The sequence below is a fragment of the Sciurus vulgaris genome (genome assembly GCF_902686455.1).
Source record: "Sciurus vulgaris genome assembly, chromosome: 9".
In the NCBI taxonomy this organism is placed as follows: Eukaryota; Metazoa; Chordata; class Mammalia; order Rodentia; family Sciuridae; genus Sciurus; species Sciurus vulgaris.
This window is the reverse complement of record NC_136469.1, coordinates 75988805-76007284: the sequence shown is the minus strand read 5'-3', so window position 1 is coordinate 76007284 and position 18480 is coordinate 75988805. Positions and strand designations below refer to the sequence as shown.

Sequence of the window (18480 nt, the reverse complement as noted above, 5' to 3'; positions counted from 1 at the left end):
CTCTTTCCCCTTCCTCCCCCTCCCTCCTCCCCCCCCCCCCTTATCCTTCTTCATTCATTTAGAAAAGCAGATACACATTCAGGAGAGAATGTAGGCTATCTCAAGGGAGAGCTGTCTTTTGGGATAAAGTAAGAAATACATATTCAAAGGGGGAATGTAGGCCATTTCAGAGGGGGAGAGAGAGCCATGAAGTTTAGTTCTGCAAAGCATGAAGTGGCAGGTCGTGTGGTCACAGCCCTAACAGGAGAGTAGGAGGAAGCTGAGTTTATATCCCAGGGGAGAAGGCTAGACTTGTTCTTAAGTAGTGGGAAACTATTGAGAAATTTTAAATCAGAGGTCAGTGTAATCAGACTTGCCTTTTGTTCATGCATTTTATCTATTGCCATGGCACATCTGGTTTTCTCTTTTCCATGCATTGGAGGTCTACCATGTAGTATGACTGATCAGAATACTGTATAGTGTGTTGGATGGTCTAGACCTCTTTTAGTGGGTAATAGACCAGGGTTGTAGAGAAGAACTTGGAGCACCAGTCTTTTCCTTTTCAGTTAAATTTGGAAAAATAAGGAGGCTCTATTCTTTTTAATTAATAAGTATATAATAGAACCATAAAGGTCCTAACTGATGAAGTAGTCAGATTTCTATAAATACAATGCTACTAGGTTCTTTGACCCTTCATCATCCTCAGAGGTTTTGGAACCATGTCCCCTCCGCAGTCCCACTCATGGTTCATAGAGCTGCTAACTCACTAGAGAATACATGAAACACAGATAGGAACAATTCTCTCCTGGGAGAAAGGAAAGGATTCCACACCTGTGTGAAAGCAACAAAGAAATGACAGAAAGTACTGAAATCGGAAACACAGATTAATGTTCTTTCAAGTAAGAACTGTTGGAAGATTTTTTAAAGGCACCTTCTGTAAAGCACAGAGCTCTGTGACACTTGCAAGTTTCCTTTTGCTTGATTGCAAATTTTAATGCTGAACTGAGGTACAGGGAATAGTGGCAGAGGACCCACAATGGAGAAGTTGGCTGGTTTTCCAACTCGTTTTTGGGGGGACCAGGTGTAAAAGAGGTGGAAAGTATGTGTTTTCTATTATATTTTCCTTGGTTAGATTCCAAACTGGTGCTTACCTTCATTGTTGCGGAGACTTGTCTTTGGAGTCTTTGTCTTGAATAAACTGGATCCTTTGCTACCTGATCCCTGTGCTCTTATTCCTATCCTTTTAGTCTCCAGCATTGGGAACTACCTCAGCCCCCTTTCCTGGACCACTGTTTAAGAATCATCATGAGCTATCACTTTGTAACAAATATCACAGATATTCACTAAATTGAACACACTTAGAGTGCTAAGTTTGTTCAAGCTGCTATAACAAAATATCATAGTATGGGTGACTTAAATAACAGGAATTTGTTTCTCACAGTTTTGGAGGTAAAAAATCTAAGATGAAGGTACTGGTCAATTGCTTCCTGGTGAGAGGCCTCTTCCTGATTTGCAGATGGATACCTTCTTGCTGTGTCTTCACACGGTAGAGAGAAAGATTATCTCTCTTGTGTTTTATAGGGGTACTAATTTCATTCAGGAAGTCTCCACCTTTATGACCTAACTACTAACCACTCTACCTCCATGTATCATCCGCTGGGGATTAGCCATATCAGCATTTGACTTTTGAAGGGACCAGTAGTCAATCCATAGCAAGTAAAATTTGATGGGTTTTGACATAATGGACATTATCTTTCACTACCAAAAGTTCTCTCCCTTTCATAATTTTTCCTTCATCCCTAGGTACGCACTTATTTACTTTTGGGCATTATAGATTGAGTTTACTTTTTTCTGGATTTTTGTATCAATGGAATATTATATATACATACATACAATGGAATATTATACATATAATGGAATATCATACATACATGGAATATTATACATACCTATCTGTACATATCTCTACATATCATGTATTTACATTTCACATGTACTTTATTCAGTTTTCTTATTTGACATAATTATTTTGAGATTCATCCATGTGTTCATCTATTTCTGTTGCAAGAGAGAGTAGTCCATTGTATGAAAGTAGCACAATTTGTTACTTCCATTTCCCCACTGGACATTTGGTTTGTCTCTAGTTTAGAGCTATTACAAATACAACTCATAAACATTTGCATGTTGTACACAAAGGTATATATAGTGCTGGGAGTGGTGGCACATGCCTGTAATCCCAGCTATTTGGGAGATTGAGGTAGGAGTATTACAGATTTGAGGCCAGCCTGGACAATTTAGTGAGAATCTGCCTTAAAATAAAAATTAGAAAAAAAAAAGATAGAGATGTAGCTCAGTGGTAGAGTGCTTCCCTAGTGTGCAGGAGGCCCTGGATTTAGTCCCTGGTGCTGCCCCAACCCCCAAAGTTGTACAGAGGTGAGGGAAGGAATATATATTTCCATTTTTCTTGGATAATTCTTAGGAGTGAAATGTCTGGGTCATTTAGTAGTCATAAGTTTGCCCACTGATCCCTGTACCTAGGTTTGCCCACTGATCCTTGTACCTAGGTTCAGCTTTCAAATTTGCAGCCAATCAAAAGGAAGACTGGAAGTTTTAAGAAACTACCATAGTGTTTTCCAAAGGGTTTGTATTATTTAACATTCCTACCAGCAATGTTGAAGACTTATAGGTCATCCACATGTTCTCCAACACTTGGTATCTTCAGTTTTTTTCAGTCATTCTAATAGATGTATTGTGGTATTACAATGTAATTTTTATTTTCATTTCTCTTATGACTAATGATGTTGGACAGTTTTTCATATGTTTATCTGCCCTTCATGTATTGTCTTTGGTCAGACAAAAGTGTCTGTTCAGATATTTGCTTGTGTATTCTAATTGAATTGATTTCTTTTTTTTTTTTTCTTTTTACTAAATTTTGGAGTCCTTTAATATATTCTAGATATAAGGCCATTACTAAATATGTGATTTGCAACTATCTTCTCCCAGTATGGCTTCTCATTCTCTTAACAGTGCTTTTGAAAATTAAAAAAAAAATTAATTTTGATAAAATTAGTATTTATCATTTTTCTTTTATGAAATATGCTTTTGTTGTCATATTTAAGAAATCTTTGCCTAATCCTAGCTTCCAGAAATTTTAGAGGTCTGTGATCTATTTTAAATTTTATATATAGTGTGAGGTATGGATCAAGATCCTTTTACAGTTAGTTTAGCATTTTCTATTTAATTACCTTTGCAACTTTGTTGAGAATCAGTTGACCATATATGTGTGAATTTATTTCTGGACTATGTTCCATTGATTATTTTGGCTTTTATGCCAGTGCCACACTGTCTTGATTATAGTAGCTTTGTAAGAACTCTTAAAAACAGTCCTTCGATGTTTTCAAAGTTGTTCTTGCTCTTCTTTGTCCTTTGTAAAGTTACATAAATTTTAGAACCAGGCTAAATTTCTACCAAAAAAAGAAAAAGAAAAAAAGACTGTCGGTAGTCTACCCTAGTATAACTGTGTGAATTTATGTTATCAGTTTGAGAGAATTATCATTTTAACCTCCCTTTTGAATGGTTTAAAAATCCCAGCTACATTACTTTGAGCTGTGTAAATGTTGCTGTGTTTATTATCTCTGAATCTAAGTTTTTAAAAAAATGTTGATGGGCACATTACAATTATATTAATGGGATTTGTTGCATATTTGTACATGCACACCATTTTTTTAACCTATAAAATGGAGGTGATTATTTCTTTGGAAGTAATTAGTAATAAATCAATATTTGTGAAGTGTCTTGCTCCTATTTTCTAAGCATGCTTTCATCGTAGGAACTGAATTTTCAGGTACAAAAGGAAGTATTATTTAACTTTCAGACATAATTTCTCATATTTTTATTCTAACTTTGTAGTTGGACAAGAATAGTACCCCCTAATAAGTCCTATTTTGTATATGTATAGCTAAGGCTACAAGCAAGGTGACTTGGTGACTTGCTCAAAATTACTTACCTAGTAAGAACAGGTGATAACTTTTTCTATAATCTTCAGTTAGCATGTGTTGATGAACTCAGTTCATTCACCATGTATTTATTAAGTGCCTGCTAAATGTCAGCCATTGTACAAGATCCTCTGCCTGGCTCATGGGACCCAAGGGTGAGGCCAGTGGTCAGCATTTTCTCTCTTCACAAAACTTATAGATTACTAGAAAACACAAAAGCACTGACCATTTTAATTATACTGACAGGTAACATCAGAAGAATTCTGAAAATAGAGTTACAGAGCAGCTAACGTGGAGCTGAGGGTCAAGTAGAAAATTTCTAAAAGAGGTCATCTTAAGGATGACGTCAGAGTTGACTTGGCAATAGCCATTTTTGAGGGAGGTTGGGAACGGGATGTAGGCAACAGCGAGATTGTGATTTTGTCCTTTGTACAGAGAATAAATATTTGGATGCAAGAGAAAGAGTGACACTGTAAAAATTGGGGAGTCATTAAAGAGGGACTAGAATAGCAGAGTCCCCTCATGTAAAATTATGTTAAGTAACCTGACTCTATCCTGGTTGTTTTCAGCTGCAGAGTGTAAAGATCCAGATTTGTAGTTTAGGAAGATTGTTTTGGCTGTTCTGATAATGCTGAGCAAGGGCTGGCAGAGATGGAGGAAAGGCCAGTGACAGGCTTAGTACTGAATAGGTAGGTTAGGTGCGATGCAAGTGTTAAATTGACTCCAAGTTTTGACCTGAATCATTGGTTAGCTGGGTTGGGGTGATATCTTCTCTGAAGTAGAAAATAAGAGAAGGCAGCAGGTTTGGTGTGAAAGAGAGAGAATTTGTAACATAGTAGAAAACCCACCTGGAAATGGGAGAGTGGGAGTTGGAGATGAAGGGAGGAGAGAAACTATGAGGGTATTGTGGGCATAAGAAGGAAGGGAAGTTTGAGGATCATCTTTAAATTATGGGCTTGACATAAAGCAGCTCCAAAATTGGTTTTCATAACATACCTTCATTGAGCATGCACAATGCATGGGGCCCAGTTTGATCATTTAAAGTACTACTTCCTTGTTTCCCTGGATCTCCTTTCTAGGTCTGGCATCTCTCTAATGGACTATCCATCCATGAAGGAGAGAGAGGGGTGGGGGGAGTGAGGAGTAAAAAAGGGTTCTTACTGGCATACTAATTCTGGCAGTTGAATAACATTGCTCTAAAATGCTACTATTCAGAATTTATCTTTTATTCTTCAGTTATTAGAATGTGATTGAAGAGACCTAGTTTAATCTTGTTTTTTTTTTTTTTTTTTTTTTTTAAATTTGTGTTTCGAAAGGACATAAGAAACTTAAATAATACAACTAAGAGCAGGACAGCTAACAGAGCCTGGGGAGGGGAAGACCAGGACCATTACTGTCAAGTGAACTTTGAAGTGGTTTGAGAAAATTTTTAGTTTCTCCAAAAACCTCAATTTAAATTCTATTCCTGTGCTTTTATTTTACAAATGTGGAAATCAAAGCCTGAGTTTCTTTGGGGCTCAGCAATTTGCCTTCGTTACACTGATATGGAATATATAGACTTTACACTGGTAACTCCCGGTTTCTAGTCTTGTGCTCTTTCTGTGGCATTGTGTTGTGGTGTGGAGAACCACTTCCATTAGCCACCACCTGCCACACACACCACTCCTCTCAGTGCTGTGTATTACTGAAGTCAAAAAGGAAAGGGAGGAAGGGAGGAAAAAGGAGTGATGTGCCCCATTGCTGTAGATGTCATAGACCTCCTAACATGGCACACTGACACGAGGGACTCTGATGGATTCTGGAGATATTCTTTCTGGTTATTTATTAGTCAATATTTCTCTGTTGAAGTTGCTTTGGGACCAGCTGATGCTCAGTGGCCCAGTGGGAGTTCAGCATTTGTCAGCTTTGGTATAATAACACATTCAATTTCATAATTACTCAATAAAAAGTTACAGTTGATAAACTAAAGTTTATTATTGCTTTATGAAAACTGAAAGTACTCCCCACAGGCTAAAAGTTTTATTTGGTAAAATTTCATTTGGTAAGCTACTCAGTGAGGCATTAGAAGACTTGATTTAATTATAATAATAGCTTGCCACTTATTTGAATTGACTAAGTCCTTGGCATTATATTATTTTTTTCCCTAGGCATTATAATAAAGTCTTTGTTTTATAAATGAAGAAACAGTTAAAAATGGTGATAAAATGTGCCAAAGCTTTGGAGCTTATTTAATTGGTGCTGAGTTTGGATTGAGATTCCTCAATGTTCTGAATTCCTAGCCATTTTCATCCTAGGATTATTTGTGACTCAACATTCTGTTCAATGCCCTATCTCCTCCTGTTTGTTTCCTGTGAATATTCTCTTTCCTCTAGCCCAGTTCCAAGCCTTTGCTCTGATTTTCCCCTTTGTAAACCACTCTTTACTGAAAGCTGTTGGGTTGGGGAGCATGTGGGTGAGGGGAGGAGGGTGTGGAAGAAAGGAGAACATGGGAGTGGAGACCACCTTAAAAACTGAACTTTAGATGACATCTCTGTTTTTAAAATTGCTTTGATACCCTATCCTTGAAATTGTACAGTGACCACCTTTGTCTAAGGCTCAGAGCTCCCTGTTGCTCCCAGCGTACACACACAGACAGCTCCTGTATATGTATGCTTAGATGTCAGTTTGGGTTTTAAATAATTTCCATGAAATTTTCTCCACTAAAGAAAATACTTTTGATCATCGTTTACCTACCACTAAAACAGAAATGGTAATGTCTTTTTGACATTACTTCATTTTGACCTACTTCATTGGCGTTGTCTCTTGAGGACCTAATAAAAATGATGGAAGTTAAAATGCTTAAGCATACGTAAAATTATTTGCTTGTGCAAGATGTTCTTCCTATCGTTGATGCTTTGATTGCCATCAGTTAAAAAAGCTGATTAGAATCTACATAGAATTAACATTTTGTTTCCCTAGTAAAGCAACAAAACAATATATACTTGATTCTTTCAAGTTATACTTGATTCTTTCAAGTTCAATATATACTTGATTCTTTCTGCTTTAGAGATGTGAGTTTCTTTTATGTCTTCCATTTAAGTTAGTCCTTTATATTGAGATTTTTATCAAAGATAAACTTTCCTAATAAGAAGTATACTAGTTCTTGGATATTCAAGATAATTTAATAGTTGTTTATTTCAGATTATGTAACACTGAGCATAAATGAATACATTGGCAGGCTTGTAATTTTTTAAACAACTGTTCTGCAAAGTGATTTTTCTTTTTCTTTTACTTTTAGGAAACAGATATTGATGACAGATATGGAGATTTGGATTCCAGAGCAGATTCTGATATTCCAGAAATTCCACCATCCACAGATAGAACCCCCGAGATCCTAAAGAAAGCTTTGTCTGGTTTATCTTCAAGGTATGATTGCAGGAAGACAAATACACCTTAGTACACAAGATAAGCTCTGTTTTCCTTTGTCTGTGTAATAAATATGACATTCTGTATGTTGGGGACTATGAGAAGAAAGGCCTTTCTTCTTAACCACTTAATATGTGAGGCTTAATGTACATCCTTGAAGTTTTTTTTTTCTTCTTTTAACTGATTTTAAAGTTACTATAGGGCTGGGGTGGTAGCTTAGTAGCAGTGGTAGAGTGCTTGTATTACAAGTATGAGGCACTGGGTTTGATCCTACAACCACATAAAAAAATAAAGATATTGTGTCCATCTCCAACTAAAAAAATGAGTTACTATGTAAAACTTCATAACACTTTTATAATTGTGCTATATTTTTAAATGTTTATTGACTACAAAATTTCAGGTAATTTTATATTGCCTTCCATTATATGCTTTAGTGATATGAATTATAAAATTTATAAAAACAAATTTCAGCAACTGGGGAGGACAAGACAGGAAGGAGTATTGCAAGTTTGAGGACAGCAAGGCAACTTAACAAAACCCTGTCTGAAAATAGAAAATAAAATGGGCTGGGTATATAGCTCATTTGTAGAATCCTACAGACTTCAATCCCCAGCACTGAAAAAAATTTTAAAAAGCAAAATAAATGTAGGATTTATCCAGATTCAAATATGAAGTGTTACATAGATATAGACTGGTGTTTCACCAACTTTTTTGACTGTTGCACACAGAAATAAATACATTGAATACCATATTCCAAGAGACACACAAATGTGTATTTTACCTGCAACCAAAATGTTATGAAGTACTTCTTGCTGGTACTGTGTGTAATGTCCTATGGTTTCTGTTTGATGTGTGTGTGTGTGTGTGTATTATTTACCAAAAAGTAGTGGATACCACTTACTCCCTTAAGTTTACTTCCCACGGGTCATAATCTGCTGTTTGAAAACCACTGGTTTCGGAACTGAGCTCAATGGTGTATACCTGTAATCCCAGCAGATCCAGAGGCTGAGACAAGAGGATTGAGAGTTCAAAACCAGCCTCAGCAAAAAGTAAGATACTAGGCCACTCAGAGAGATCCTGTCTCTAAATAAAATACAAAATAGGGTTGGGGATGTGGGGAGTAACCATTTTGAGGAAATAAAGGGAAAAAGAAGTTATGACTCATAACACTGATTACTTCTTTGACCTCAGAAGGTGTGGGGGCTTCTCCCCACCAGCAAGCAAGCAATGGGTTGTTCTATGGATACTAGCAGGGTATCTTTTGATCCAGTTCAACTCTGACACTGTCTGCCTGGAGAGAGAAGCAGATCCCACAGGTTGAGATCTCAGTCCCATAAGACTGGCCCCATTTCAGACACTAGTCATTAAGTTTGGGCCTGTGGAACTTGTGATGGATCAGCTACATATTGTCGTTGCTTCTTTAGGCTGAAATAATTTGCTGAAGCAGCTCACAGCACCTATGTACATTTGCCAGATTATCATAAAGGTCATTTAAAAGAATGTTAAAATAAGTATCTAAATGAAGAAATGCAGTGTGAGGGCTAGAAGAGTCTCAAGCACAGGAGCTTTCATGGCCCTGAAGTAGGGGTGCAGCACTCTCCTAGCATGCAGATGCATTGTTGTTTACCTTCCTGGTGTGCAGAAGCTCTCTGAAACCTGTCCTCTTGGGTTGCTATGCAGCCTTCTGTGTACAAGCATGACTGAAGCATTGACAACTGCTTAGAAATGTATGCAGGTAAAGCAGGTCTGATATAATGCTAACAGAAACTCAGCAAGGCCCTTCTGTTCAGATTGTTCTTGACATCGCTGTGCCGCATTCTTTTCTCCCCGGTATAGGTCAGGACCTCTTCTGAAATGTGGATCTTGTCATCTGCTGTTGGACAGGATAGGTCAGAGAATTTCTTTATGGCCAGTTCTAAGACAGGTGAAGGAAGATTAGAGCATATTTTTAGTTTCTGTGACCTGCTTTCAGGAAGAGAAATTCTAGTTTCTATGGCTTGCCTTAGAGAGAAAAAAAGGAACAGGTGAAAGGAAAACAAAGAAAGGCCTGGTGAGAGGATTGGTTCTTAAAGAAATGAACAAAGGGTAATATGATAGTTTCAATCTCAAGAAATTTCCGTACAAAGATTATATGAGGGCTGGGGAGATAGCTCAGTCGGTAGAGTGCTTGCCTTGTAAGCACAAGGCCCTGAGTTCGATCCCCAGCACCCCCCCCCAAAAAAAAAGATTATATGAATGTTTTGAAATACGTCTATACGTTCTTTTAGTCCCTTAAATCTAATGACTAAAAAGAGACTGCCATGCAGAAGCTTAGAATTTGTAGATACATAGGATTAAAAACAGTTACATGAGAAATTTACATGAATTCTAGGGGGAAAAAAGTTCTATAATCCTCCTATCATTACTTGGATTCATAATACTTTGGTGTATTCCCTTTGAAACTTGTTCTTTTGCAGTGAGTATATGTATGTGTGATGTAGAAATGAGATTATACTGTTTTCTGCCTTGCTGTTTTTATTTTCATTTGTAGTATTATTAGGAGCAACATTTCATATTTTAAAATATACTTTAGCACCTTCGTTTCTTTTTGTGTTGTGCTGGGATGGAACCCGGGGCTTTGCTCATGCTAGGCAAGTGCTTTCCCTCCAAGCTACATTCCCAACCCACTTCAGAAACATTTTTAGTGGCTTCATGATGCATTCCATTATATGTCTGTTGTCCAGTTTATGCAGCTGACATCTAGTGCTGGGTATTTAGTTTGTTTCTGAATTTTCATGATTAAAAACATCTCTAAACATTTTTCTTCGTAACTAACTCTTTTTAGAATCCATAATTATTGCCTGAGGCTAAAATTTTTTAAAAGTGAAATTGCTTAGCCAAGGTTTGTACTCATTTTTAAGGCTTTGGGGTGTGATGCCGGGAGTGTCTAAGTGGTCTTCATGCTCTTGGCAAGTGGCCTTCATCCATTTCCTGACCTGTATATGGGTCTGTGGGTCTGTGCGTCTGTGCGTCTGTGCCTTAGCCAGTTAGGTTTAGCTTTGTCCTTCAGTGGAGCTCTCCTCCAGCCAGTGTTTGGTAGTGTATGGAGGTACTTTAGGTTGTCACAACAAGGTAGAGCCCTATCTGCTGGCTGCTGGTGGGTAGAGGCCACAATGCTGCTAAGTGTCATAGGGTAGCCTCTCTCGACAAAGAATGAAGTGTCCCACAACATTGTTAGAGCTAAGGTTGAGAAACCTTAGAAACATGCAGGTGTAGCCTTACTGGTGCTCCTGAACTTTCTAATACCATCTTTTTTTCTCTGCATACTTCCTGTCCACTTGGGCCAGACGCTATCAGTGGACTTTCTCCAAACTCCTACTCTTGGCCAGTGGCCCACCAGGATACCATTCATTCCTCAGGGCTGTCTCTGGGTGCTGTTTGTTGTGAACTGCCAGCTCAAGTGAACTGCCTTGCCAACCCAGATTCTCAATGACTCATGATGGTAGTGCCTCTACTAAAGTAATTAAAAAAAAAAAAAAAAAAAAAACTTTCAGTAACTTTTGAAATAAAATCCAACCACTAGTTATAATAACAATAAGACAGTAAACAATGTGGACTACTTGGGATGATTACTTTTGTTTGCTTTTTTTGTGGTGCTGGGGATTGAACCTTTGGTCTTGAGCATGCTGAATGCATGATCTGCCACTGAGCTAACCCCCATCCCTAAGAAGATAATTCCTTTTAAGGATGATGCTTAATTATGTGCTCATTTCTAGTTCATATGGGTCCTGAGGACATGGGATTGGAATGAGAGCCTTTATCAGAAAAAATCCCTAGGTGGTGGTGTGGTGTGATGACTTGGACCTAAAATTAAGGCTTTCCCTAATGTGATCATTGTAGTATGGAAAAGGAAATTGAGAATTTAAAATTATGAGCCAGACTATATTCTTTTTTCTTTTTTTTTTTTTTTTAAAATAGGAATGATTTCCCCCCCTCCCGCATAATCATGCTTTATTGTGAATCCGGTGCTTCTCCTTGAAAGATGATTTTGTTTTATAATATTCTCTGGTTTGAATGTGTTTCTCAGAGTTCACGTATGGAAAACTTAATCACAAATACAATAGTGCTGGGAAGTGAGGCATAATAATTGATTATGTCATGAGGGAAAAGCCCTCAATATATTATCATTATCATGGGTTTGGGTTATTTATCACAAGTGAGCTTGTTATAAAAGTGGGTGTGGCCCTCTCTTGACCTCTACCTTCCACTATGGGATAATGTAGTAACCTTACTAGATGCTACACCTCACTATTGGACTTTCCAACCTCCAGAACTATAAGAACTAAAAATAATCTTTATAAATTACCCAGTTTTAGGTATTCTATTACAGCATCCCAAAATGGACTAAGACATATTATCAATGAATGTATGCATTATGTTTAAATATGTGTTAAATCTTTTATGTGCTTAACCTTACATTAGGTATTCTTGGGAAATTTAGGGGAGTCATTTAAAGAGAATTAAATCTTTATTCTTATTGGGAGAGGGAAATTTTCTGGGGAAGGGAAATGTCCATATTAAAAAACACAACCAGATGGAATATGTTCCTTAGGGCCCAGGTTTTTAGTTACTGTGGAATTTTGCCATGGCGTGAATAGAGTAGGTTTCCTGTTGAAAATCTCTGGTTCTTAGCAGCTGTCATTCTCTGAAGTTCAGAGCTGGACATAAGAGCTACCTGCACATGAGCTGCACCCATCCAAGGGCTGATTTCTGCTGCAGCCTTTTCTCTAGAAGATGGTCTTGCTAATTCCATATCTGAGATTCAGCAATAAGGAAAGAAGGGCTAAACATGCTTACAGGTTTCATACAAACAGGAAGGATTATTGTCCCCTGTTTATCTCTGACTAGCTTTGTGACTTAGCCCAGTTTCTAATGCATTCATTAATCCATAGTTATGACTGTAAAACTAAATGGAACCTTTTAGCTATTACATTTTTAACTCTACCCTTTTTTAGTTCAGCCCCAGAGCTGATATCTCATGAGAAATAGATGAATCTCCTAGTTTGGTAAACAGCAAAGGGACATAAAGTGGGTTAAATTTAGTTTGAGTACCTTGTGAAACTGGAATAAAAGTACATGGATTTAATGTTGTTGGCATTTTAGATCTTTGAGTTTAGAAGCGATGCAATGAAAGGGTTATTAGAAAAAGAAGTATTTAAACTATGTAAGAGAGTGATTGAAAGCAAGGAATGTAATCAGTATCTTACAAATGGATGAAATAAGCTAGTATTTCTGTTATGAAAAGGGAACAAGGACCCATGCTTTAAAGTACATGTTACTAGACTTTCACGTTGAATCAAAATGTTTTATAACAACTTAAATGCTGTTATCAGTTAGTAAAAAAATCATAAAAATCTTAAAGAACACAGCAACAATTTTAGGTTCAGAAATATAGGTGCATTCAGGTTTTTTTTTTTTTTTGAGACAGGGTCTCACTGGGTTGTCCGTGCCATCTTTGCATTCCTGGGTTCAAGTGATCTTCCTACCTCAGCCTTCCTACTAGCTGACACTGCAGGTCTGCACCACCATGCCAGGCTTTAGAGATTATAAAATGATTTAGATATCATCATCCATGAGTTAGACTCATTGCGGGTTTTTCGTATAGTAGCTACTAACATTTTTTGACATGACCACATAAGGAGTGATATTATTTGTGAAGTACACTGGGGATGAAGCCTGAGGCTCTTGACGGTTGTGGTAGGAGGGGGGCAATTGGGCATCTCAGGCCCAATAGCACGGGAATTGAGGGGAATCAGTTCTCAGCACAGCAGGAGCCAGTGCTGAGCCAGCAGGGATGCTCTGCCCTAAGGAACAGAGAAAAGGCTCAAAGATAAGAAAATACTTTTCCACTTATGGCTCTGCCCCTCATCACAGAAAGCAGACAGCACACTTTAAGCATGGGAAGGAAGTGTACTTCTGACCTTACCCTAGTGATCAATCTGTTACATCACAGGAACCTTCATTTCACCAAAATCACTGTGCTTTCCAGTTTCAGTTCTGTATTATTATCTCATTACTTTTTCTCTTTGGTAGGCCATTATGTCTACACCATATTCTTAAATAACTACTTTTTTTTTTTAATCTACCATCCCAAAGAACTGAGCATCATTGTTTCCTAGGGCTTTTGCACCTGATTGATTCTTTTCTTTCATGTGATCCCTGGTGGGATGTGTGACTTTCACAGCCAGATTGACCATCTAACTCTCTAACCTCATGACTCATCCCCATTCACATTTAACAAAAATTTCTTTCTTTCTTTGGCTAACATAATCTTAAAAATTAATTTAGCTCTTAGTGGCTGTTGTTAGTATATAAAGTAAATTAGGGTATCTTAAAGAATAATTAGGAAAAATTCCTTAAGTAGTGCAACTCACTACTGAAACCACACCAAAAAAACTTTAAAATCACATTAAATACTAACTTTATTAACATTTTCTTTGTAGGTGGAAAAACTGGTGGATTCGTGGAATTCTTACTCTAACTATGATTTCATTGTTTTTCCTGATCATCTATATGGGATCCTTTATGCTGATGCTTCTTGTAAGTGTTTGACATTTTCATAAGTGTCTCTTGCTCTATTGTTCAGCATTTATATATGATTGGAATAATTCCAACGTCCATAAAAAAGGTAATCCAGGTTTTGGTAACAGCAAATTTGACTCCTTCAAGCATCTTCTAGGTCATGAAATGATCTGGGCTAATCATTTCTGCCTGTAAAATAGCCAGTGTGTTCAATCAGAAGAGACCAAGTACACATAATAGATATATTTCCAAGTGTTCAGCATTGTTCTGAGTGTTAGATCTGATGTAAATATACACACAGCTTCAGCATACATAGGATTATAGCTAGATTCTTTGACTTCAAGGAACTCCGTGTAATGACAGATACCTTTAGGTAACCATTGACTAAATACTATGGTAAATAAGTGAGATAAGTCCAATGAGAACATTGTTAAAAGAGCACAGTAGAGGAGCATGTAGTCAGTCTGAGGGAAGAATGGAAGGACTTCCAGAAGAGAGGGTGCCCAAACTGATTCCTGGAGACTACATAGGGAAGGTGTTCTGGTTTGGATACCAGTTGTCCCCCCTGAAAGCTCAGGTGGTAATGCTGGGATGTTCAGAGGTGAGATCATTAGATTATGAGAACTGAAACCTAAAATGGTGGATTAATTTCTGTGGTAGGTTATTAATTTAAAAGGACTACTGTACTGGGTGGTGACTGTAGGCAGACAGGATGTGGCTGGAGGAAGTAGATTATTGGAGATGTGCCTTGATCTATCTATCTCTCTCTCTCTCTCTCTCTCTCTCTCTCTCTCTCTCTCTCTCTCTCTCTCTCTCTCTCTCTCTCTCTCTCTCCCTCTCCCTCCCTCCCTCCCTGCTTTCTGCCTTGAGCTGAGCAGCTCTCCTCTGCCACACTCTTCTGCCATGTTGTTCTGCCTTACCTCTGGCCCAGACCAGTGGAGTCAGCTGACTCCATAGACTGAACCTCTGAAACCATGAGCCAAAGTACACTTTTCTTTCTCTGAGTTGTTCTTGTGAGGCATTTTGGTCACTGACAAAAAGCTGACTAACCCAGAAGACTTTCCAAGGTGGGGACATTATGGACAGGGTCGGGAGATAATGAGAATATGGTCTGTTGCAGGATCTGAAGTTGTACATGTGGAGGGGTCTAGGGATAAGACTGCAGAGGCAAGTAGAAGCCATTCTGGGAGTTTGGGATTTTGTTGTGTATGGGAATCCCAACAGTTGAAGACAAACAGGTATTTTGAGCTGTTATTTAATTTGTTTAATAAATGCTTCCACGACGCCTGCTTTGTGCCAGCTTTTATGCTGTTTCTGCCTTCATGGAGCTTGCTACCTACACTTTGAAGAATTGATTGTAGATATAATATGTGATTTATCTATATCTGGTTGAAAACTATAATAAGCATTTAAAATAAAGAATAATACTGTGAGAGCAAAGAAGGAAGTAGGAGAGTGCAGACACATTGTGCCAAACACAGTGAGCTTCGATATGAATGTTGAAAATGAGTTATCAGTGAGGTAAAGGGAGAACCCTCTTGGGAGGATCCTCACACACACAGGTTTTCTGTGTGTATCACTGTGGTGGGAGTGAGGAAAAATGCATTATTCAACAAATTTATCATGCACTTTGAGTTGCTGAGCATGATTTAGCAGTGAATAGTGAGAGTGTGCTCTTGGGAGTGTGCACTGTGTACCTCTTTATTATTGTTGTTATTTAAGTTCTGCCTTCCCAGTGCACACCTGCACACAATCCCAGGCATGCAGGCCCCCTCTGTTATTTTCTTCATCCCAATTCTCAGCTAATTTGGCCTCTCATATGCTCACCTCTTTATTCTCTCGTTGCTCTTGCCTACTTAAAAATGCATATACCATCTCCCCTGTCTCCCCAACTCCATGCTCAATCCTTTTTGAGCATGTAGTTTGTAGCTGATAAGTTTATGGGCAACATGACATAGTTTTCCTTTTATATTATTAAAGAAAAGTCTCCAAGTGAAATTAGAAACAATTTAAAAAAATCCACCAACTCATCAAACAATGTGAAATGGCTCTTGAAAGGCTATAACATATCTCTTTTACTTTTTTTTCCTCTCATTAATTTTGTACTTCCTTGGGGATATCAAGGTAATGAAAATGAGGAAGAAATTACTTTCCTTGTTTTACTAATTTGCTAACATCTTAATGAAAGCACTTTTTCTAACAAAGGAAAAAGTATAATGGATAATTGAGAGGCCAGAATTAATGTGAGGGCAGAGGATGCCAGTCTGAAAGCCAGATAGGCATGTATGGGCCTTGTCAGGTGTGATTGCTGCATAGGGCCCCCAGTTCCCAATCTTCTGAGTCTCTGAATGCCCCACAGGCCTGAAGACTCAGGCATTTAATTAGCAAGTGTGTGGAGAGCAGTTGGCTGTGTGATGAGTGGGCAGTCCTGGGAAAGTAGGGACCAAGTAATGTCAGAGGCTCTATAGGACTTGGGGCTTGAAGGAACCCTGTCTGTCAGGGCAGAGGGCACTGTGAGCAAAGTTCTATACTTCTCGGTATCTTAGAGAAAGGTACTTTTCCTTGAGCACTGGGCCTTTGAACCTAGAAAAATAAATGGGGATCAGATTCTGGAAGACCCTGAAATGATGTGTGAAGTTTGAGTTTTATTTGGAAAGCAGTGAGGAGCTACTAAAAATATTGGGGATCTTTTATTTGGTCCATTGGAGGATCTGTAGAAGAAAATTTCGATCTGAGATACTGTAAAACATATCCTTGATACATTGCTTTAGGTTGTTTTGGTGGGTACCCCTGTGAATAAGTTATATTTTTTCCCAAACTATCCTAACAATGGTAAATTAGGGCAAGAATATGTGAATGAAGGCTACTTTTTAGCCACTCTTTCATGACAAAATTCAATTTTAAAGACATTCATGCCAATTTAGATTCTGATTTTTAAAAAAAGAATCATAAACTTGCCAAAAGGACTTGTGTTTATTTATTTATTTTTTCTATATGAAAGGAAAATGTAATTTTATTAAAAGTTGTTCGCTTTGGTGAGTTTCATCAGAAAAGAATACATGAGGGTCTGAGGTTGTGGCTCAGTGGTAGGGCTCTTGCCTAGCACATATGAGGTGCACTGGGTTCAATCCTCAGCATCACATAAAAATAAATTAATAAAGGTATTGTGTAAAAAAATAAATAATATGAGTGTTGAAGATGTAGTTAAAGTAGATTTGAACTCCTATTGCATATTTAAGTTTATTGCATATATACATACACTCACATACATACTTTTATACCATGCTTATGTCAAGGGAATATGAATGACATGCAGTTGTTACTCAGTTGATGTTTTTTAATGTGTTTTAAAGTCTTTGTATGCTTATTTCTAACTAGATCATTTATAGTTTGAAAAGTATAGGATACCTTGCTTGTATTTGCTTTATAATGTCAGCACTCAGTAATGACTAATTCAGCATAGTTTTATTAAAAACTTAATCCTAGGAAATGATAGCTACTATTAGATGGAACTCATACTCCTGTTATTTAAAATAAAAGGAACTTTGTCCTTCAGTTTTTTAATTTATAGTTCTTTGTATGTTAGAATGTTCTTAGAATGTTCATGCATTCTAAGTATGTAGTTACGAAAGCATATTTTAATTTAAAGGCATATGTGAACATATAAAAAATATTCTGAGGTTTTCCCCCTTTTGTGAAATTACTATAATAATTCAGTGTTAATTCATATGATATAGTTTACCTTCAAATAGAGTGTTTACTTTTCCCCCATTGTAAGAGTTGAAAAAGTCTTTTAAAATTATTTTCAAAAATAATTTTAAGGGCTGGGGAGATAGCTCAGTTGGTAGAGTGTTTGCTTTGCAAGCACAAGGCCCTAGTTTCAATCCCCAGCACGGCAATAAATAAATAAATAAAGTAAAAATTAAATCACTCCACCCCTATATCATCAGCTACCAAAATTCAATAAATATAGCCATTTGATATACTTCCTTACATCCTTTTTTTCCATTTAATTTGCATTTTTAAAACCATGGTTGTAATAATGCTGTGACTAAATTTTGTATCCTGCTTTTTAAACCAATTATGTCCAAAGTTTTGTATTGTTTAGTGGTCTTTTAATTGTCAGCTTTGATAGATTCAAGATAATGCATCATAATTTATTTAAGTCGTGATTTTTAAATATTTAGGTTATGTTTTGGTTATTCTTAATTATGAATAACAATATCTGGAACATACTAGAGTGTAAGTAAGTTCTGATTGCATATATAAGATTATTTTCTTAAAATAGGTTTCTCAATTGAAAAGAGCACTGGGATAATCCATAGGTACCAGAGTTCACTTAGCATTTCCAGATCTGAACTTCATTGGTTCCCCCAGCCATCTTGTGTCAATCGGAGTTCCTTCCCAAACTGTTGGTGTCATTCTGTGTTCCTGCCTTCCCTGGCCCCCAGCTTCCTCAACAACCAAATCTAGTCAGTTCCAGTTCCTCTGTGTGTCATGTACCCCTTCACTCCTCTGCAACTGTCCTGTGAGATGCTTA

General features: G+C 37.4%; 1 protein-coding gene across 1 annotated transcript in view; it reads left to right on the top strand.

Moving 5' to 3' along the window:
* CDS1 (CDP-diacylglycerol synthase 1) overlaps positions 1–18480 on the top strand; it is a 75548-nt gene that overhangs the window by 12714 nt on the left and 44354 nt on the right. The window contains exons 2-3 of the mRNA XM_079153296.1: positions 7252–7379; positions 13862–13958. Coding sequence (XP_079009422.1) covers positions 7252–7379; positions 13862–13958 — 225 coding nt within the window. The remainder of the gene's footprint in view (positions 1–7251; positions 7380–13861; positions 13959–18480) is intronic.